Source organism: Aquarana catesbeiana, linkage group LG09, assembly GCF_042186555.1.
Source record: "Aquarana catesbeiana isolate 2022-GZ linkage group LG09, ASM4218655v1, whole genome shotgun sequence".
Classification (NCBI taxonomy): Eukaryota; Metazoa; Chordata; class Amphibia; order Anura; family Ranidae; genus Aquarana; species Aquarana catesbeiana.
In genome coordinates this window covers 257,341,598-257,364,328 of record NC_133332.1, presented here as the reverse complement: position 1 = coordinate 257,364,328, position 22,731 = coordinate 257,341,598, and the positions used below count along the sequence as shown (strand labels likewise).

The 22,731-nt window shown below is 44.1% G+C and overlaps 1 protein-coding gene across 2 annotated transcripts in view; it reads right to left on the bottom strand.

The window, feature by feature from the left end:
- The window catches only part of LOC141108550 (uncharacterized), a 177,898-nt gene that overhangs the window by 90,297 nt on the left and 64,870 nt on the right, over positions 1 to 22,731 (bottom strand). For both annotated transcript variants that reach the window (XM_073600254.1, XM_073600255.1), the window contains exons 6-7: positions 8,037 to 8,157; positions 427 to 552 (exon numbers count right to left, since the gene is read on the bottom strand). In XM_073600254.1, the coding sequence (XP_073456355.1) occupies positions 427 to 552; positions 8,037 to 8,157 (247 nt within the window). The remainder of the gene's footprint in view (positions 1 to 426; positions 553 to 8,036; positions 8,158 to 22,731) is intronic.

Sequence of the window (22,731 nt, the reverse complement as noted above, 5' to 3'; positions counted from 1 at the left end):
GCCACTGGTTGGCGATGAGATCTGTACCTGCCTGTGATATCTTCCATACACTGACACTAACCTGCATGCAATTAAATTGGCATTCTCTGTCAGCCACACACAACTGGGTAACAGAAATGAATGCTGATAGTTGACTTTATAGGAAAATTAAGGTTTAAACTGCTGTGTAAAAGAGTCTGTCTGTTTTATTCTATTTGTCATATAATAAAGCTAAATACAACACACATAACTGTATGAAGAAAATTGGGCATCACATACAGAATGGGCTTGTTGCAACTTTAGAAATGTTTTTTGTGTCAAACTTTACAACAAATGTAATTAAACTCATCAATTTAGAATGCTATGTTGAATTTATAACGAAATACAGCGAAGACTAGTCACATGTAGTTACTTGTACTGCTTCAGAACTATCAGATCCACTCTTACCTTGCTCTGATGGGGAGGAAGGTTCTTTAAGTCCTGCTGCAGGACATGTAGCTCCCTCATAATCTCAGGTGCCTCTTGACGTAAAAAGCTGTATTTTTTGCTTAGTGTTTGAATCGGACTTTCTGCCTATACATGATGAAGAAAAAAAACGGGTATGAGTTGATCATAATGAAATTCTGTCAGGCAAAGTTAGCAACTGGGAATCATACGAACATGAAAATGAACATAATTTATTGACCTTACTCCGACATGTGCATGCCCCTTGTCCACTCTTGGAAATCACTCTTCGAAATGTTACAGCTAAACCACAAGTCCAAAAAAATCTGCATTAGGGAAAGATTGGAATCCAAGAAAGTGCTGGGCATGGCACACCAAGATACCAGATCAATAGAAACGTCACTGACAATTATTCCCACACTTTTAGAACGACAGGTTGTTCACTAAGGCCTCATACACACAATAAGAATATCAGACAATGATTGTCTTTTTTTTTTGCATACTAGTGTCATATCGGAAACCAGACAGAATACAACTTCGGAAGTGATTCAATGTATTGTATGCTTTGTTTCCGAGCAAGCATGGTCTTGGTCACACAATTTTTTTTCCGTACAAATACCATATTAATTACACGAAAATCGTTTGTTCCGTTATCATACGAGAAAAACTTTCATGCCTGTCCTTTCAGATATTTTCGCATGAATTGTTATGATCGGCTCTTGAGAGCTGTTCACTAATAATCAGATTATCGGACGATCCCTCCAAACGCAGTATTGTTCATCCAATTTACTCATCGTATGTACTAGGCATTATGGTTGCAAAGTTCTCAGGCTCTTCAGCCCACAGAAGGGTGGATTTACGAAAGGTATAGAACTGGATCACTTTACGAAGTGAGTTTTTTACTTTGCAGGGCCATTTTCACTTAGCTTAGTGAATGTGGTGAAGATTCACTTTGCAAAGAATATTTAATAACAAGCAAGAAAGATAAAAAAAAAGAAAAAAAGAAAAAAAAAAATATTATATTATATATATATATATATATATATATATTTATTTATTTATTTATTTTATTTTTTTTTTTTTTTACACAATTGGATAATGAAAGTCAGCAGAGTGTCAATTCATTCACTAAGCTAGGAGCTAAGCTCCTTTGCTTAGACCCCTTTCACACTGGGGCGCTTTGCAGGCGCTACATCGCTAAAAATAGCGCCTGCAAAGCGCCCTGAAAGTGCCCTGAATTGAAAGAGCCGCTGCTGTGTCTCCAATGTGAAAACCCCGAGGGCTTTTACACTAGAGCACTGCGCTGGCAGGACGGTAAAAAAAGTCCTGCTAGCAGCTCCTGCCCACTAAAATCAATGGGGCAGCGCGGCTATACCGCCGGCATAGTGCTGCTGCAGCAGTGCTTTGAGCTGCTTTTAACCCTTTCTTGGCCACTAGTAGGGGGGTAAAACCGTTCCACTAGCGGCCAAATACCGCCGCTAAAAGGACGGTAAAGCGGCGCTAAAAATAGCGCCGTTTTACCGCCGCCGCCCCGGCCCCAGCGTGAAAGGGGCCTTAGTGAAAATTTACTTGCTATTTGCCTTCAGTAATTAAACTCCAGAGGTTGCATGGGCAAGAGTCTTGACAACTTTTAGAAAAATCTGTTCTTAGGTGGACTGCTTGCTAAGAAAGATTGTCCGACACAGATATCCATAGAAAAATGCATATACAGGGGGTCCCCTACTTACAAACACCCGACTTACAAACGACTCCTACTTACAAACGGAGGGAGACAACAGGAAGTGAGAGGAAATCTACCCCTAGGGAGGGAAATTCACTCCTGTAAGAGTTAATATGGGAAAAAGGTGTCTCCACTGATGCTTTATCACCTATCCTTACTTCCCTAATAACCCCAAATTTTCAAAATCCAATTGTCATTGGGACAGAAAGTGAGGTGAAATCTTATGAACAGGGGCACAGACAGCAAAACAAATGTTACAGGGGTGATAACCCTTCCCTATGCTATCTACAAAACTTAAAAATAGATTTTTTGGCTGGAGCTACACTTAAAAAATTTACCTGTTCCGACTTACAAACAGATTCAACTTAAGAACAAACCTAAAGTCCCTATCTTGTTTGTAACCCGGGGACCCCCTGTATTTCTATAAAATGTGTTGTGATCACTGTAGCACCTTAAAAGTTCCAGTCATAAATCATTAGTTATATTTTTGCAGATATGTATTGAGTGAAGAAGCATCAATGGTTCTTTCTAGCCACCAATCCATTGTACTACAACTAGATACTGACTGAGTCCAGATTTCAATTAACATGCAAAGCAGCCTATAAATGTCAGCTTTTTTTTTGTGTTCAGCCAGAAGGTTTAACCAAAAAAATGAGCCAATTTCTTCATTCACACATTCGAGGTGAAGGAGGGAATCCGCCCTGCTGTGTCAATTATTTCTGATAGCAGCAAAACTTCCCCGCCATTAGACTACACTAATCAGCCTTGCAGGCTATAGCCTGAAGCGCTGATCGAGCTGGGCAAATCCGACAGGGCGGTTGTACCATAGTCGGGAGAACATTGCAATTATTGCTAGTGGTTACAGCCCCTGGCAAAAGTCGCATCCTAAAAATCTGACCTGCTGGTTGTACCCAAGTCGATCGATGGATTGACTTGGGTACAATTAGCCTGCCCGTAGAAGGTAAGAATCTTAGAGGATTCAAACCATCTATGGTCGGCTTTAAAAAAAAAAAATGTAATGCTTTCAACAAAGGTAGCTTGATACCTTAAAAGAAACATATTTCCTCCTTCCTACATACGCAAGACATATAATCTCCAAACAGCATCCCCACCAGGGAAGCACTTGTGATAAAGAATAAAAGTTCACAATTGGGAGACAGGGACAAAGAGTGAGTGGTCATCATATAACAGGAAAAGCCTAAACAAGGACCTTCACGTGGTGTTATTTTAATGAAAGCTGCAGATTGATAAGTATAGAAAATTACTTCTGTCTGTGGATCAGCTATTTGACTGGAGACCCCGTACGGCTCCGCTCTGAGGGGCCTGCAGGCGGTGCGGACCAGAACTTGGGGTCTTCCCCCTTCCCCACCCTTCTCTTGGCTTTCCTTTCCTCTCCCCACTTTCAATCCTCTTTGTTTAATAAGGAGCTTGATGAGTACCATCTATGTACCAATAAAAAGTACACATTGTCTTTTCATCGACAAACGAGCATCCTGTACTGTGCAAGTGATATATTTGAATATCCTGATATTGTTTTTTATACCTAATGTGAAAATGTAAATAAAAACACTGAAACGAAAATGACTTCTGAATTACACCTACATATTAAAGCCTATATGAGATTTTAGTGACTGGAATAAAGAATAAATAAAAGGATAATAAGAATAAAAGGAATTCCACTTAAAACTTCAGACACTTTTTATTAAAGTGATTGTGAAGATTTAAATTCTAAGTTATAAAAATAATAAACATGGTATAGTCAAGAATAGTGATTCTGCGCCACACTTGTATACAACTATACAAATGAATACATAAATGGGAATTCACAAGTCCATCAAATATATAAAACAGAATATTCATACAATTCCACCATTCCAACAAAGAGCGAAACAGGAAGCAAAAAATACAAAATGAAAATTAAAAAACAAAATAAAATATAAAAATATGAAAAATAAAAAAAAAAATCAATGTGAATAAGCATCACCACCAACAACTGAAAATCCTCTAATTAGTGATTGGGAGACTCGTCTGAACGAATTCCTGTTTGTGTCCAACCCTCCATCATTGTAAAAACCATGAAAAAAAAAAAAAAAAAATCAATATGAATAAGCGTCACCACCAACAACTGAAATCCTCTAATTAGTGCTTGCTCTTAAATATTATTCGCACCATGTGTAACCACCACCATTGGCTGCTCCTAATATGTCCTATGGGTAAAATAGGTCTAATGCGCTTGTCCCTTTAAGGGCAATATCTAGAGGAGTCTGATCCTTCTTGTATCTCCTCCTGGACTGCTTTCCCTGTGTTATGACATTCACCAATCAAAAAGAAAAAAATTGGACCGGACTTTAAAGGCAAAATGGAACGTAAAATATTAATAAAATCCATATTTTTATTAGTATACAAATTTACCGTATATACTCGAGTATAGGCCGACCCGAATATACGCCGAGGCACCTAATTTTACCAAAAAAAAACTGGGAAATCTTATTGACTCGAGTATAAGCCTAGGGTGGGAAATGCAGCAGCTACTGGTAAACAATGCCCACCTGCAGCCTCACTGTGCCCATCTGCAGCCTCACTGTGCCCATCTGCAGCTGTACCTGTCATGCAGTTTGTTCGGCCATCCATTGTAACAAAGCCCTGCCTTCTCATCGTCCACGATAGATGGAACACCAATACAGTTCTCCAGCATTTTATCAGTGTTCTGTCTATCACGGACGAGGAGGAGGCGGGGCTTTGTTACAATGGACGGCCGCCGAACAGACTGCACGACACAGCGGGAGCTGTTTTAGTAATCACAGGAACAGCTGCAGATGGGCACCCTCACTTGAGTATAAGCCAAGGGGGGGGGGGATTCAGCCTAAAAAAGGTGCTGAAAAATTTGGCTTATACTCGAGTATATAAGGTACAAAAAACACGTAAAGAGCAAGTGTGGATAATAATCATAATCACATACAAATGCGATAAAAGGCTAATATAAGACCGAATGTTAACAAAAATATTGTTACATGCTATCAGGTGAGTGAGCCCCTGTGCGTCAACACATTTCGCTGATCCACTTCCTCAGGACACACAAAGAGGGGGAGAAACACTGATTTCACTCGCCTGGATGAAAGGATGCGTATGACCCAGTCTCCCTGAGCAGGCACTGGAGCAGAAAGAAAACAGGCCAGACTATGTAGACCCAAGTTAGAAGGTGAACAAATAAGCCCCTGAAGAAAACCTCAGGTCCCAGCTATAGCAAAAGGTAGTACTAGTTACAAGCATATGTTTAAAATAAGGGCTCACAGTGCTCCCAATGGAATTCTCTTAGCTATTGAATAATAATCCTAGTACAGGGTCACTAAATATAGAAGTGAACAAAAGAAGCAAGGGCACCATCTTCCAGATGGAACTGTCCCAGGAGTCTCAAGAGCCCAGTCTTGTGTGTAGTGATAGCTTCCCAGGGAGACTGTGGTGACATTCACTGATATCTCAAGCGGAAGCTCAGAAATAAAACAAACGGGCCATCATAGCGCTTTCCAAAAAAGCAAAAAAAATTTAGCAGCAGCACTTTGTTTTATTATAATTTTCACATTGGTGTGCGGAAGGGATTTAGATTTTTACATGGTATACTTGAGTAGCCCTAAACCTCCTCTTCTTGGGTCCTCCGGCAGTGCTCCTGGCTCCTCCCCCCGCCAAGTGCCCCCATAGCAATGCGCTTGCTATGGAGGCACTCGTGTGGGCTCGTCCCCAAGCTGCGCTGTATGCCCTCACTGGTGTGACTGACAATGGCTTCTGTTGCTGTGTCTGAGCCAATAAGGAGACAGAGTCAAGAGAGTCTTTGCTTTGATGCACATTGCTGGATTGAGATCAGGTTCAGGTAAGTATAAGGGAGGGGGGGAGGGGGGAGCTGCATGCAGAAGGTTTTTTACCTTAATGCAGAGAATGCATTAAAACGGAGTTCCACCCAAAAGTGGAAGTTTTGATTTAAAAGAGAAGTGTGGGTTTAGTTTTTTTCCCCTCAATCATACTTACCTAGGTGGATGCTGCATCTGTCCCCTGGTGCCTCTGCACTGAGAACTGACCGATCGAACACTGCCGATCACTTGGTTCTGACAGCTCCCTGAGCAGAAAACTGCCGACTGTCAATCAGCAGCTCTCTGCCCCTCCTCACTCACTGGAGCGCTGGGATGTGGAGGCGGCGGGGGCGGCCAGCTCAGGTGCTCAGCATCTGGTCGAGACCCTGAGCCGGGTGTCGGTCAAGGTACCTGGCGGAGCCTGACTTCCATTGTTGCAATGACACGGTGCCAGGACCAACTTCTGTGACGTCAGCAGAGAGCGGACTTCAACCCATTCTATGCTGAAAATGGGTCACAGGAGTGCAAAACAGACTGTACTCCTGTGATCCACAGGAGAAGTACAGCCAAACGAGCTTTGGCTATACTTCTCCTTTAGGGACTCCCCTGACAGATTTGGCATGACATTTTTTTTGGGGGGGGGGGTACCTAGTTTTGACAGGTACCCAGCTCCCACTTCCAGTCGGGCCACCTAGACAGCTCGAGCGGAGGTTCTCCTCTCCCCCTCCCTCCCTGCAATCTTCTGGGACACGTCACAGGTCCCAGAAGATTGCCTGGCCACTCAGGAAGTGCAGCGCGACTCGCACATGTGCACCTGGCTGCGAAGCCGCAAGCTGTCACAGCTGGATGCCCACACTAGTGATGCCGGGGAGAGGCAGGGGAGAGACCCGAGGCTTCAGGCGGCCACATTGCTGGATCCTGGGACAGGTGAGTGCTTGTTTATTAAAAGTCAGCAGCTATACTTTTTGTAGCACCTAACTTTTAATAAACACAGGAACTGCTGGAACTCCACTTTAAGGTAAAAAAAAAAAAAGTTTCATTATTTAGAACCACTTTAAAGCTGCTCTTCAGTCATTTTTTCAACTTTCCATGTATTAAATCTTCTGCCCTTGTTGTTGTTTTAACTTTGGATAGTAAAACATTTTTTTTCTGCCAGTAAATACCTTATACAGCCCAATTCCTGTTTCTTGTCTGGTCATTAGCCTAGGCTTATGACATCATGCACAGCTCTCTCTCCCACGCTCCTGAGAGTTTGCCAGGAAGAGAGGGGGAATGAGTCAAAAGAGGACCAATGAGAGCTGCAGAGTTGGAGGTGTGCCTCTGTGTGTGTCAGTGTAAATCCAGGAAGTGAACAGGCAGCAGCTTCAGCTGCCCACAGTTAAAATGGCTGCAACCAGACTTATGCTGGCCATACACTATACAGAAAATCGGCCGAACCCATTTTCGAAAAACGAACGTTCGACCGTGACCGCAAACGATCGTGCCATCATATAATGTCCGATAATCTGTTCAGTGGACATGAATAAATAATTTTGTGTTCGTTTTTTTACATATACCTAGTGCAGGCAGTTCGGACGGGAAACACATTAACCTTGCAATTTATCGTACGTTCGGCAGAAATTTTCCAAACATGCCGTTCGTTTTTTTTCCACAAAAACGTCACAAACGATTATCGATTTGTACCCACTAACTTGCCGAAAAACGAACGAAGTGTCCATACGAACGATTTTTCGGCCAATTTTTCGTATAGTGTATGGCCAGCATAAGTGGAGGGAGATTTTTGCAGCACATTTGGCTAGTACAGAATCACAGTATATATAAAATATGCAAAGTGGTTGGAGGGAAGCTTCAGATTGGCAAAGATGTTTTTATTACAAATTATGTGAGCAGACTGCAGTTCCTCTTTAATGTTTGTATGGATTATTTGTATGAATATCTGGCCATCTTTTTTCAGACAACTCGGGTCGTGGTTACACCAATAATAAAAAAAAATGAAATTATCACAGTGGTTAAAAAAAAAAAAAACAGCATGTAATGCATTTTACTGTTACCTTCTTCTTGGAGGTACGTTTACTAACAAAACTTAGTGTTTCCTTATTTCTTGGTTTACGGTCACTTGTACAAAAACTACTTTCAGCCTCTGCGTCTTGTGGGCTTTGCCTACTTTGGTGCCTGCAAAGAGGAGAAAAAATTATTACAGATAGCAGATGTAATTCAGAGTGTTTTACAGATATGCATCTGTATTTTAGACATGTGACTCTAATTAATAAATCTCACTGGACTCTGAAAAAGCTGAGAAAAAAAAAAAAACCAAGCACCTTTAACCTGGTGTGTTAGCTCTGCAGATTAAGCCTTAAAAGTGTAAGTTCACCTTCTCAGAAAGTCTGTAAGGTGACCTTACAGGGACCCTTCCTATCCCAGACTGCTGTGACCCCCCACTGTCAGACATGGAAAAGCCACTTCACTGGTCCAGGGTTTTGAAACCCCCGCGGCTTAATCTCGTGTCCGTATCACTTAGGCAGTATGGACTGCAGGGATCCTAATTGGCCAGCATCACATGGACGGCACTGGCCAATCAGAAGCTGTTTAGCCTGTACTGTCAGCACTTCATGGAGAGGAGAGAAAGCCGCAGGGATTTCATACCCCCAGACCGGTGAAGCGGCTTTTTCGTGTCGGACAGCGGGAGATTGCAGCAGTCTGGTATAGCGGGAATGAGGAGGGGGTCCAGTATAAAAGGTCACATTACAGATATTCAGGAACTTCACCTAAAAAACGGAAGTTGAGCTTCATGTCCTCTTCCTCGGCCACTTTTGGAACATTTTTTTTTTTTTTGGGGGGTGGGGGCCATGTACCTAGTTTTGTCAGGTACCTGCTCCTACTTCTGCTGGAATAACCTAGGTAATTCCACCAGCAGGTTCTCCCACCCCGTCCCTGCTTGCAAACTCCTGGGACACTTCACCGGTCCCAGGAGGCTGCAGGCCATTCACAAAGCGCAGCGTAACGCGCATATGTGCAGTGGGGAGCTGCCTGTGAAGCCGCAGCAGAGGGGACCCAAAAACCGGCAAAGAACTGGCCTGGGTGAGGACAGTGCTGCATCCCTGGACAGAGAAGTGTCCTTTTATTAAAAGTACAAGTACAGTAAAACCTTGGTTTGAGAGCGTTTTGCAAGACAAGCAAAATTTTTGATGATTAAAACAGGCACATCTAAGTATGCAGGCATCTGTGGTAAAGCTGTCCACATAGACAGTCCTTCGCACCGCCATCGACGTCGTCCCTTCCACGCTGCCCTCCACGAGCGCTTCAAGCCTTGCTTTCAGATCACTCTACTGCAGGGTAGTCTTCCCAGTCACGATTGTAGACTGAACGCGGTGAGATCTATATTGCTACACTTAGAGGCGCCTCTCTTCTCTTTTATACTCTGTAGCTCCCCTTGTGGAGGCTTCCATTTGTGGATGGACATTTTATGGTTACACAACCTGGTCACATCGCTATAATCTTGTTATATGGACTATAAACTGAAGGACTTATGAATAAATGGTTGTGGAACGAATCATCTGAGTTTCCATTATTTCTTATGGGGAAATTCGCTTTGATATACAAGTGTTTTGGATTACAAGCATGTTTCCGGAACAAATTATGTTCGCAATACAAGGTTTTACTGTACTGTAGCTGCTGACTTGAATTTTTTTTTAGACTGAAGAACCTCTTTAAAAAATATACAAGATACAAAGGCATACACTAAGGCAAATCTAAGTGCAAAGGTGTTAATATAAAGTGATGCTTTATATAGAGGTCACTGTTAAATAAGCAGCAAAGATTTGGACCTTTCCATATCTAAGCATACTGGAGATTTTACTTGTGTAAAAGTGAAGGGGCCCTGTCTGAGTTACATCTGTGTTTAATTTACCACTCACAACCTATTAAGCACTCACTCCAGATGGCTTATGATATTTACAAAGGAACAAGCAGAGTGAAAACAAACATTTGTGGCATTTTCTAGATGCAGGCAGAACTGTTTCAAGTTAAGCACAGGAAAATGTCTTGCTATGGGGAGACACTGAAGACGAGCAACGGTCATGTTCTCTGCAAAATATTCCATAGTTTGACACCTATACCCTCACAGCTGAAGTGAATACGAGCAGCAACTAAAATGGAACATTATTAACAATTTGGTTAAGAGTACGTACCAGGGAGTGCGAGACCAGGGGACACCGAAGAAAACCGCCAAGGCTGACACCTGGCCCTTGATAGTACTTAAGGCTAAGTTCTGCTCAACCCCTCCTGTGAAGGAAGGTCGAAATCTGAGCCACAGAGAAAGAACAAGGGTAAATGGCAAGCGCCTCACACCGGGATATGTATGCTATCCATGTCCGGTGGTAAATCTTCCTAGAAGGAAGGCTTCCTAGCCTTCGGCAGTGTTGTTAACTTCCGCACCTGGTTCATAACAGCCAGGCCTTCAAAACCAGTGACTGAAGTAGGATGGAAGATCGGCCCTTGGGACAGTAGAACCTCCCTGAGAGGCAGTTGCCAAGGCACTTCAGTGACCACACGCACCAGGTCAGCGTACCAAGACAGACAAGACCACCCGGACCCACCAGAATGACCGGAACCCCTTCGGCCTCGATCCTGCGCAGAAGCCGCAGAAGAATCTTGAGAGGAGGAGAGGCGTGGATCCGACTATTTCGGCCTCATGGGGCCACCAGAACGTCTGCAGTGCCAAACCAGAGGAGCCTGTGACCTTGCCAGAAACCTCAGTACCGTTTCGTTAAGCCGGGACGCCAACATTTCTACCTCGGGGGGTGCCCCATCGGAGACATATCTGATAAAACATGTCCTGGTGAAGGGACCACTCCGTGGACTAACACTAGCCGACTGAGGCAACCACCTGCCATTTTTCCACTCCTAGAAAGCATATGGTGGAGAGGGCCAGAGCAGGGCTTTCTGCCCACCGGAGGATGCAGGGCTGCCAACACTCTTTGCTCCAACCTGGTGATTGACATAGACCACCGCCGTGGCATCATCCGACTGGATCCCTACCAGGAGCCCCCAAAGTGGACGTCCATGATCCATACGTAGTCTGATCACTCGAAGTCCCAGGATATCGATCGGCAGTCCGGATTCTTCCAGCGTCCAACGACCCCGAGCAGAACCCAGACCCAGGACACCTCCCCACCCGGACAGACTGGCATTGGTGATGACCACTGTCCAATACAAGGGGAGAAACGATGTGCCCTGCCGAAATCCCAGAGAGCGAAGCCACCAGACCAGGGACCCCCGGTTTTCTGGCTCAGCCGAATCTGATAGCCCAGAGACCTCGGGCACTTTATGCCAGGATTTCACTTGAAAGGAGCTTGTATGGAACTGCGCAAATGGAACCGCCTCGAAGGTAGATATCATCAGGCCCAACACCCACATGCAGGACCGCAGGGAGGCCCACCTGCGAGACAACAGTAGTTGAAATGCAGCATGCAACTTCTGGAGTTTACCCAGAGGAAGAAACAATCTGACCAGAGATGAAACCAGAGTCAGTCCCAGATAATCCAATTTTCTGGAAGGAGCCAGAGCAGACTTCAGGTAGTATAGAAGCCAACTGAAAACTGAGGTCTGTATAGCGAGCTATGTCGCCCCTCAGGGTAGCCGAGAACTCTGCTCGCAGAAGAAGATCGTCCAAGCAGCCCAGGACCGCAATCCCCCGCTGACGTAACCACGCCAAAACTGGGGCCAACATTTTTGTGAGTACGTGAGGGGTGGAGGCGAGACCAAAAGTCAACACCGCGAGCTGAAAATGCTCTTTTCCCACAGTAAAATGGAGGAAGTGTTGGTGTTGGGCACATATTGGAGTGCGTAATCAGCATTTGTTTTTTCTTACCTGCATTGTAAAGGCATAATGTGCTAGCATGCATCGCATACCAAGACATTATGTGAAACTTACCTGGAAACTGGAGGCCGCTTCCATCTTCACGGACTCCGGCTCTGTGACTGGCCGGAGGCGTGATGACATCACTCCTACCCATGCTCACGGGAGCCCCCAGTTACGGCACAGGGCTTTGAAGGAATGGCATGGGTGGCCGTTCCTTCAGAGCGCATGCGCCAGTGATGTCACACGGTGCATGTTTAGGAGATATTTACACTACCTATAGGTAAGCCTTATTATAGGCTTACCTATAGGTACAATTTAGTGATGGAAGTTTACTTGCTGTTTATTGCCAGAATGTACTAGTGCTGCAGGGCTCTCTCAGGACCTAAAGCCTTGCAGCACATCTCGCCTAGACAGAAATTCTTTAGTGCTGCTCTGAACTACTTTGTTAAAAAAAAAAAAAGTAAATAAAACAAAATGTCCATTTATAAGAGAAGGAGGAGGCAGGGCAGCCTTGCAACATGACCTTTTAACCGTCCGTAAAAACCCTGCTAACTTCTGCTAAACTAGGAGAAAAAAACACTTCTTATATAGAGGATTTCCGCTCACCCCCCCCAACAAAAAAATGAAAAGTCAGCAACTACAAATACTGTATCAGCTGACTTCTAATATTAGGACACTTGTCTGTCCAGGGAGCCCGCAATTTCGGCACCCCAGACGATTTTTAGGCTCTTGGGTGCTGCCGCCACCATTCGTAGTAATGCCACGTACACACGGACAGACTTTTTGACGGACTAGGTCCAGCGGACTTTCCAACGGACTTTCGAATGAACGGACTTGCGTACACACAATCAACCAAAGTCCAATAGATTTGTACGTGATGATGTACGACCGGACTAGAATAAGGAAGTTCATAGCCAGTAGCCAATAGCTGCCCTAGCGTCGGTTTTTGTCCGTCGGACTAGCATATAGACGAGCAGACTTTTCTACCAGACTCGAGTCCGTCGGAAAGATTTGAAACATGTTTTATTTCTAGGTCCGTCGGACTTTTGGGGGAAAAAAAGTCAGCTGGAGCCCACACACGGTCAAATTGTCCGACGGAGTCCGGTCCGCCGGACCTAGTCCGTCGAAAAGTCCGCTCGTGTGTACGCGGCATAAGGGAACCCGGCAGAGAAGCCTTCACAGCCGGTTCCCTACTGCACATGCACGAAGTGTGCTGTGTTTTCTAATTGGCCTGGCAGCGGAGGAAGGAGAAGGGGGAGGGAAACTTCCGAGGGATGGCGCCCCCTCCCGGAAGTGGGGACAGGTACCTATCAAAAACAGGTACCTATTCCCCCCTCCCCCCTGAATGGTGCCAAATGTGGCACCGGAGGGGGGGGGGGGGGGGAGTCAGTTAAGTGGAAGTTCCACTTTTGGGTGGGACTCTGCTTTAAGCTTACAGTGTGCATGAGGCCTTAGTGACATCACTTATGGACAGAGCAAAGTTTACATTTCCACGACGTGCCTGTTAATCTGATAATTACTTTGTCATTTCTTAAGACAACAATGTAATACAACATTGCTTTTGTGGGGACAAACGTGACTTTTCATTAGGCAATGCTGTCTTGAAAAAAATCATAATATTCTATATAATCTATAGAAAATAGAATGCATTGTTTTTCTATTTTGACCAGTGTTAGCTTTACAAAAGTAGTTTTATTGTAAAAAAATAAAAGGACTGCATTTTATTCCATACTTTGTTCCATTTAAAATGACACTAAAATTAGTTTGTTTTGTTTTTTTTTGTTTTTTTATTGTGTGCATTTTTTAGGCAACATTGAAAAAAAAAATAGTTTTACTTGTAAGATATAACTGATGCCATATGCAGGTCAAGTGTCAGACTTTGATCTTCATATGAATGATATATTGAATACAGTGTAGTAATACTGTACACTGTTACATTGTATTTACTCAATGACACTTGGAATCCATCTGCAAGCCTAATTTTACACAGGAGAAACTGCTATTTGATGGCCAGTACTTCAAAATTCCCATCTATCATTTTGACAGCTGGTAATAGCAGTGGGAGCAGTGGCTACAGAGGAGGAGGAGGAGGAGGAGGAGGAGGAGGAGGAGAAGGGCATAGGGGATACATTCTGGAAACTTTGTTGAAGTGTTTTGGGATGTATCTACTACCTATAAAAGATCATGAACTTGTTAAAATGCATCTAAATTGAAATACCAAAATTACATATATTACAGTTTAGCAGTCCTTAGATGAGGAGGCTGCATTTGTTTCCTTTTTTCAGGCTTCTTTATTTATGCCTGGTAATCCTGTAATTAACAAACTTCCTATCCATAAGATGGGCTATGCTCACTTACACCACTGTATCTAAGGAGGTTGGTCTGCTGTGGTTGTCACTCTAGGCTGCTCTCCTGATTTGGACTATTATGTACAAATGATAGCTGGGAATACTGATAATATTTAAAATATCAGTTTGGTGTACAAGAAGTTACAAGGACACTTGAAGTCAGGAAAAATATACAGTACTGTACTTTCGAACATTTACTGAAAAAAAGAAAAACGAATGCAGCGTCCAATCTAAGAAGCAGTAAGCAGCAATATATAGTATCTTATGCTGCCCTATCCCATGGTGGTCTTCTCTGGACTCACCCCCCCCCCCCCCCCCCCCCAGATCCAGTGGACGTAAGGGAGGAGGTGTTGGAATCTTTCTAGCCCCACATAGCACCTTTCAGGTACTTCAACCACCTCCCTCTCTGTCACTCTCTTCTTTCGAAGCACACTGCATTCGTCTCTTCACTCCAGTTTCTCTAAGGATAGCTGTGATCTACAGACCCCTGGACCAGGATCAACCTTTCTTGATGAATTCTCTGCCTGGCTACCCTGCTTTCTTTCTTCTAAAATCCCCACAATCATTCTGGGTGACTTCAACATCCCTATTAATACCAACACTCCTGCCACTTCCAAACTTCTCAGCCTTTGACCTGAAGCAGTGGATACATGCTCCTACTTATTCTGAAGGCAATAATATGACCTCGTTTTCTCTCACCTTTGCACTCCATGCAACCTCTTTAACTATCCATTCCCTCTATCTGATCACTACCTTATTAATTTCACTCTCTCCCTCTCCTCCACCTCCTCTCCATTCGACCACCTAAAAGTTACCCGCAGAAACCTACATCATCTCAACCCTTCTCTTCTCTACTCTGCTACCGACGACCTCTACGACAAAATCTCACCCCTATCCTGCACCGACTTAGCCACTTCTGTCTACAACTACTAGCCTCACTGGACTCCCTCACTAGACACAGAATCAGGCCCCGTCCCGTTCAACCTTGGCAAACAGATGATACTAGAAGTCTGAAAAAACATAGTCGTGCTCATGAGCACCTGTGGCGAAAGACTAAGTATCAGAAACATTTCAACCAATATAAATCTGCCCTCCAAAAATACAATTCCAGCCTCCTCACTGCCAAGCAGACCTATTTTATCACTCTCATTAGCAAATTATCATCCCGTCCCCGTCAATGTTATTTTCCTCTTTCAACCCTACCACTATAGACGAGGTTGCTAAACTAGCTGCCAACGTCCACCTTACCACCTGCCCTCTGGATCCTGTTCCCTTGCAAATGCTATGTTCACCCTCTGGCTCTATTCTACACTCTCTAACCCACATCTTCGATCTCTCCCTCTCTTCTGGCATCTTCCCCAACTCTCTAAAACATGCACTTGTCAGTCCCATACTTAAAAAGCCCTCACTGGACCCATCCAGTCTTAACAACCAACGCCCCATCTCCTTGCTCCCCTTCTTATCCAAACTCCTTGAACGTCTGGTCTACAACCGACTGAGCGTCCACCTTTTTAATAGCCTTCTTGATCCCCTTGAGTCTGGATTTCATCCTCAACACTCCACAGAAACTGCTCTCCCAAATCTAACAAACGATCTACTAATGACCAAAACCAATTGACACTATTCTGTACTCCTACTCCTGGACCTCTCTGCTGCCTTTGATATGGTTGACCACCCCCTCCTCAAAAAACTCCATGCCTTTGGTCTTTGTGACTGTACTCTTTGCTGGTTCTCTTCCTACTTATCCAACCACACTTTTAGCATTACTTACAACTCATGCTGCTAATGGTGTTGGTTTCCTCAGTCCTGAGGGCGCAGAGCTCGGAGGTGTCTGTCACCCACCCTCTGGGAGCCTCAGTACCCTGCCCGGGAGGAGGTGGGAAGCCGTGGCCTGGGCTGCCCTGAAAGACACCATCAAGCAGAACTAAACACTTCCCAAGAGGGTCCAGATGCATTGAATAAACATCTGGCCCCCATTAAGCATTTATATTTTATATGTACCACGTGTATCCCCTCATCGGTCTGAATGGTTAATGAAGTGATCCGGAGAGCCCTGAATGTGCTTGCTGCATACTGGAATCAAGCTGTGCTTTATACTACATGCTTTCCTTGATCCTCTGTAACGGGGGATCACGGTCAACTGGTAAGAAGTGATTTCTCCTATTTGGTGGTAGATTCAGCACAGTCTTTTTTTAAATAACGTTTGGAGCTGCCATTGCACTTAAGGATGGACTTCATCGATTGCATTTTGAGCACAGGGGATTTTATATGGATGTACTGTATAAATTCGAGTATAAGCCGAGTTTTTCAGCACATTCTTTTGTACTGAAAATGCCCCCTCGGCTTATACTTGAGTCAAGCACTTTTCTGCAGCAGAGAATGACATTTTCCGAACCAACTTTGGGGCCCCGTATCTCAGGGCCACTTGGTGCTAGAAACCCCAAATTTTTGTGTGGAACTAGCACTACAACATATCCAAAGCTGGGGTTCCTAACACAAAGTGGCCCCAGGATACGGGGCCCCAAAGTCGGTTTGGAAAATGTCCTTCTCTGCTGCAGAAAAGTGCTTGACATTTTCTAAACCGACTTTCGGGCGCTGTATCTCGGGGCCACTTGGTGCTAGGAACCCTAGCTTTGGATATGTCGTAGTGATAGTTCCACTGAGTTTGCACACCAAATTTGGGGTTTCCTAGCACCAAGTGGCCCTGAGATAAGGGGCCCCAAATTCGGTCAACTGTGTCCATCTGCAATGTCATTTCGGGACCCTTTGGGTCCAGAGACCCCAAATTTTGGCCGCAGCTAGGGGGCATCTAGGAACCCTTAACTACCGAGTTTGAAGTTCGGGGGACCTATAGCTGCAAATGGGCACAGTGAGGCTGCAAATGGGCATTGTTGACCCTCTTTTCCACTTACAGTAGCTGTGCATTTCTCACCCTAGGCTTATACTCGAGTCAATAAGTTTTCCCAGTTTTTTGCGGTAAAATTAGGTGCCTCGGCTTATATTCGGGTTGGCTTATACTCGGGTATATACGGTATATTGTTGGACTTTATTGGTTCTTCGAACACTGGTGGACTTTATTACTATATTTATTTATAATTCTTACAATTAATTATTAAGGTTTATATATTATAATAATAATAATAATTTTTTGAACACTGGTGGGGTATATATTGATCAATTATCATTTATGATCTAAAAGGTTTATCGCGATTCTAATTTTTCTTACTAGATTTTCACTGTGTTAATGTTATACAGGAGAATTGCAGCTTCCGACAAAGTTTCTTTGGAATTTCATTTTATCATTTATTTTCATAGTGCAGTTTTTCGCACGTTTTTCAGCTTACAACTCGACTTTCTCCTCTCCCTTTCTCTATTGGGGTTCCCCAAGGTTCTCTCCTATTTTCAATCTACACCTCCTCCCTGAGTCAGCTGATAGCCTCCCATGGCTTCCAATACCACCATTATGGTGACGACAACCAAATCTATTTCTCTACCTCTCAGCTCACTCCCTCTGTCGCCTCAAGTATCACTAATTTACTATCAGATATATCAGTCTGGATGTCACATCACTTCCTCAAACTCAATCTATCCAAAACCGAACTTATAATTCTTCCTCCCCCATGTGTCCCTTCCCCTGATCTCTCTGTCAAAATTGATGGCACATCTATAAGCCCATCCCCGCATTCCAAGGTTCTAGGTGTAGTCTGTTGGCACTATATAAATCATGTATAATAATATTATTATTATTAATAATTACATTGTTTTAGATTTAAGCTATCCTTTAACCCCCTTTGCTGCCAGGCCTGTACATCGTAGGGGCTCTGAGAAAGAGGGGATCCCCCTTCAAAACGCATCAGCCATCTGGAAGGTCCTCCGGCATGTTGGACACAGTCCTGGTGACCTGGTTGCTCTTTGTCCATTGTGGGACTGTGATATGCTTTTACTATCCACTTGTTTGTGAGTATGTTTCCTTCTTTATGATTTTAATAAATATTACTTGGGTAATGTGCAAGGTTGGTGCACCCTCTCTTCATTCTTTTACCATGTACATCGTACAGACCGGACAGCGGGGGGTTTTACACACATTCCCAGTGATTGTGTGTAAATCTGACAAGCAGACTCCTGCCTGTCAGGTGGAAGCTTTCCAGCGGCTGCGCTGCCAGCCAAATGCTTCCACACACCCCCAGTAACATGCGCACCCTTTCCCCCCGCCATGTAGCGCGGGATCCGCACAGCGAGTGCCATCAGGTATGGGGGAGAGAGCTGTGTAGGCACATGTCCGCTCTCCTTCCCTCCTTGCTGGGGACATCACTTCTGGGTCCGTTTCTTAGTGTCTCCACATTACATTACATTTAGTGGCACACAGGGGAGACATCCAGGGTCTTTTTGACCTCGGATGTCTCCCTAAAGAGAAGCTGCCACCAAAAACAATCATCATATATGGGGACTTTTTGTCCCCTACGTGATAAAGAAGAAAAAAAAAAAAGAAAAAAGTAAAAAATGTTGTTTTTCAAATTGTAAAAATTTAAGTTACACACAAGGACATAAAATCCCCCCGAATTTTTTTTTGGAGGCCCCCTAACTCACATATATGCATGTACAAATGCAGGCGTTGGGTGCGCCTATGCATGAAAACGTCAATTGTGTTACATATAGCCGTGCACACCGGCGTGAGAGCAATAAGTCTAGCACCAGACCTATAGGGGGCTTTTTAAAGTGTGGAAAATATAAAATACTGCTGTTTGTTGCCATTTCATGGGCGCAGGCAAATTTGAGGTTTACAGTGCAACCTCGTCTTTTATATTTGACAAAAAAAAATATTGGGTAATTTATTGCGTTTGTATGGCCTAAAATAAATATTGTGTGAAATAAAAAATTGGAACTACCACTACATTGGGAGCGATCACAAGGGCCAGACCATAAATCATTACTCTTGGGAGGAGTCTGTTAATGGCGCCGGGCTAGGAAGCGCCGTTGACTTCCGGGTCTCCAACCCTGTGAGCCCTCGCTGATGCCGATGTTGCAGATACGGATTTGTGAGCAGCCGGACCCCCCAGCAGATTGGTATTGATCCCCCCTTCCCTGACGCCGGACCTATGAGTAAGGTAAGGCGCGGGCTGCTGTGCAGCCAGAGGTCGGGAGAGAAGTGTGGTGAGAGACGCTGTGTCTCAGAGACACAGCGGGGATTACGGCGGCGCTGTGAGAGGAGAAGGACAGCTGGTGCGGCTCTACCTTTCCCCACTCTCCTCCGGAGTTCTCAGGAATAAAACAGAAGGCTTGACTGGGCAGTCAGGACGGGAAGCGGTGTGAGGGGACAGGTGTCGGACCAGGGCAGTGTGAGCACTGCGGGATCCCTCGCTCTCTCTCCTCCCCTGTATTCATCCCTAGATCATAACATCGAGTTAGGTGCCTGCGCCTAGGTAAAACAACGGGAAGGAATTGATGAAGTGCAGGCAACCTTAGTGAATAGGAAGAGGGGAGAGGAGAGAGAAAAGAGAGAATAAACAGAGAGTGAACAGATCCAGGGACTCAACAGTGAGATCACTCAAGCAGAATAAAAGAAAGGAAAGAAAATCTGCATTGGAAAATGGAGGAACACCCATTCCCACCCCCTCAAGATAAGTAAACTGCTGCTCTATTTAGGATAAAGGCTGTACTCTTTTAGATGTTATGTATGAGAATCCATAAGAACTAGTTGGTTTGAATAGAAGTCTCTGGTGCCCTCCCCCTATTGAATGCAGCTCCTGGTGTACAGTACTTACTCTTACTATCATATTATAATCCATCCCCAGTTAAGTGACAAAATGGGATTAACATCTGACTGTATAATTATTTTTTGGTAAGAAAAGAAATAGTAACATCACTGATATTTAATATCCGAACACTGTTTTGAAAGGTGACAAGGTTCATGAAGTCTGCCAATAATGACATAAGGAAGTAAAATAATAGCTGTTACCTAGGTAATTGTATTTTTGAAAGCTGGACGTTCATTTCCTATTGCTTACCTTCTTATTTCCTATTTCCCACCATATTTTACAACAAGATAATAAAAATGGACTAACTTAGGAAGTAAAACCGGCAAGAAAGCTGCCTGAAGCTAAGTTTCCAGCTGCGTGGTTCCCCCCCCCCCCTTTTTTTTTTTTTTTTTCTTTTCCGTTTCCCTCATGAGGGGCAAAAGCGGGAGAGGTGGAGGGGTGGTGACAAAATCCCCACGCCCTAGTATTAGCCCCACTCCTGGTCCAATGCATAGATATGTAACCCAGGGAGGAGAGGAGGAAGGGACAGCTCTGGCAGTGGACGAAACAACAAAGCTCCAAAGGAAGGTTAGCAGAGAATAAGGAAAAGAAAGATAAAAAGAGTCAGACAAAAACAAGCATGGACAGCAGCATAACCCCGGATAGTAGAACAGAACAGAGCAAGAAACTGAACCCGAGAACCCCCTTAAAACAACAGGTGATCAGAAAACGGTCCAACTACCAACAATGACAGACATGGAAAGGATGTTTGCAGCGTTGGAAACTTCACTAAAATCAGAAATGACAAAACTCCACAAAGATATGGGACATATGCTCGCTAGAGTGGAGGAAGTGGAAAAAAAAAATCGGTCATACATTCAAGAAGAATTAAAGAGTTAAAAAAGGAAATAAAATTTTTAAAGCAAGAACAACAGGAACAGGCGTAAAGATTTGAGGACCAGGAAAACAAGGAAAAGAGGAAGAACCTGAGAGTCCGTGGACTCCCAGAATCGCCTCAAACAGAAAATTTAATAGAGGTAATCGGGCAAGTTCTCAACCCAGGAAGTACTAACGAAACAACAAATGAGTTTAAAATTGAAGAAGCCTACAGAACAAGAAGGCCACTAGGTCCCTCTAATGAGACCCCAAGAGACATCGTGGTCCGTTTTGGTACCTTAGAAGGAAAGAACCAAGTCTGGAAAAACTTAAAAGGGAAATCACCAATAAAAATCGAGGGAAAGGAAATTCAGATCTTCCAAGACCTATCTCAAGATACGCTAAGAAGAAGGAGGACGTTAAAACCGTTATTAAAAATATTGCAAGAAAATGGACTCCAATATAACTGGGGCTTCCCTGCGTGCCTATTGGTTAAGAAAAATGGAAGAACCACAAAATTGAGATTCCCGGAAGAAATCCCTGATTTCTGTAAAACCCTGGGAATTCCCTCACCAAAAAACTCGGAAGAACCAGCTAAAAAATTAGACAGGCAGACAGGGGATGAAGCACACTGGCAGCTAGGTCATAGGAAATAGTTCCGGAGATAAGGGAAAAGGGGGTGAGGGGCTGGGAGAAATAAGCAAAGGGTTAAAAAATAGGAAAACAAAGAAAGGAGGCATCAAGGAGAGGAGGGGAGGGGATCCTGGGGAAGGGGCGCTTTCTGCTGACACCACCCTAGCCTTTGGGAGGAGGGTGGTCCAAGGGACCAAGCAGATTTCCACCTCAGGTGAGGGAGTAGGGATAAGAAACCTTTAAAATCACATGGTACCTACTCATGACCTTCTGGTCAAGTGCACAAGGGTTTGGGGTTCTGGTATGGGGGGAGGGAGGGAAATGGGAGGGTCAGAGGGGTTCAGGGGAGGGAGGGAGTTGAGCGGGAGAGAAGGGAGGGTTTAGGACTGTCTCACCAAAAAGAAAAAAAAAATTAGGGAAAAAAAAAGAGGAGAAAAAAGAAAGGAAAACTTTATGCTGCCTAGACGACCATTTGGACGGAGGGGCTCGCCCGGGTGCTGGCCCCTGGGGGGAGGTCTTTCCCCCTCGTGTCCCTCTTCGGGGCGCGGGGTGAGGGCCTCTCCTACAGGGGGGACAAGGTGGGAAAATAGAGCTGTAAATGGAAGAAATAAATAAAGTAAAAATTCTGACATACAATGTCCGAGGGCTGAACTCGCCTCAAAAAAGGCGTTCAATTCTGCAGGAAATGGAAAGACTCAAGGCTGATATAGTTTTCCTGCAGGAAACGCATATAACGCAGGACTCGAATGTTAAAATATATTCCAAAAATATCCCACTCTGGTACTATGGAGACTCACCTACAAGAAGAGCAAAAGGTGTCGCAATCAGGTTCGGGAAAAACAGTGGCTTTAGTATTGAAAAGATAAAGGCAGATCCAGAGGGACGATTCCTCTTTCTCATAGGGACAATACAAGACACAAAGTATACATTTGCAAATTTCTACTGCCCTAATAAGAATCCTAAAAAATTTCTAGTGGAGAAAATGACCGACCTATTTAAATTTAAACAGGGTAAATTAATAGTAGCAGGTGATCTTAACTTCGTCATGGATCACAACCTGGATTCTACATCCACTGCCCTAGATAGAGAAAGAAAACAACTAAGGAGGATTAAAAAGAAACTACATGAATTGCAATTGGTGAATGCTTGGGAAATTCAGCACCCAGGAATAAAAGATTATACATATTTCTCAACAATACATAAAACGTACACTAGACTGGATTATATTATGCTAGAACATAGACTATTGGAAGAAGTATTGGAGACAGAAATTGAAACGTCAGTCTTTTCAGAC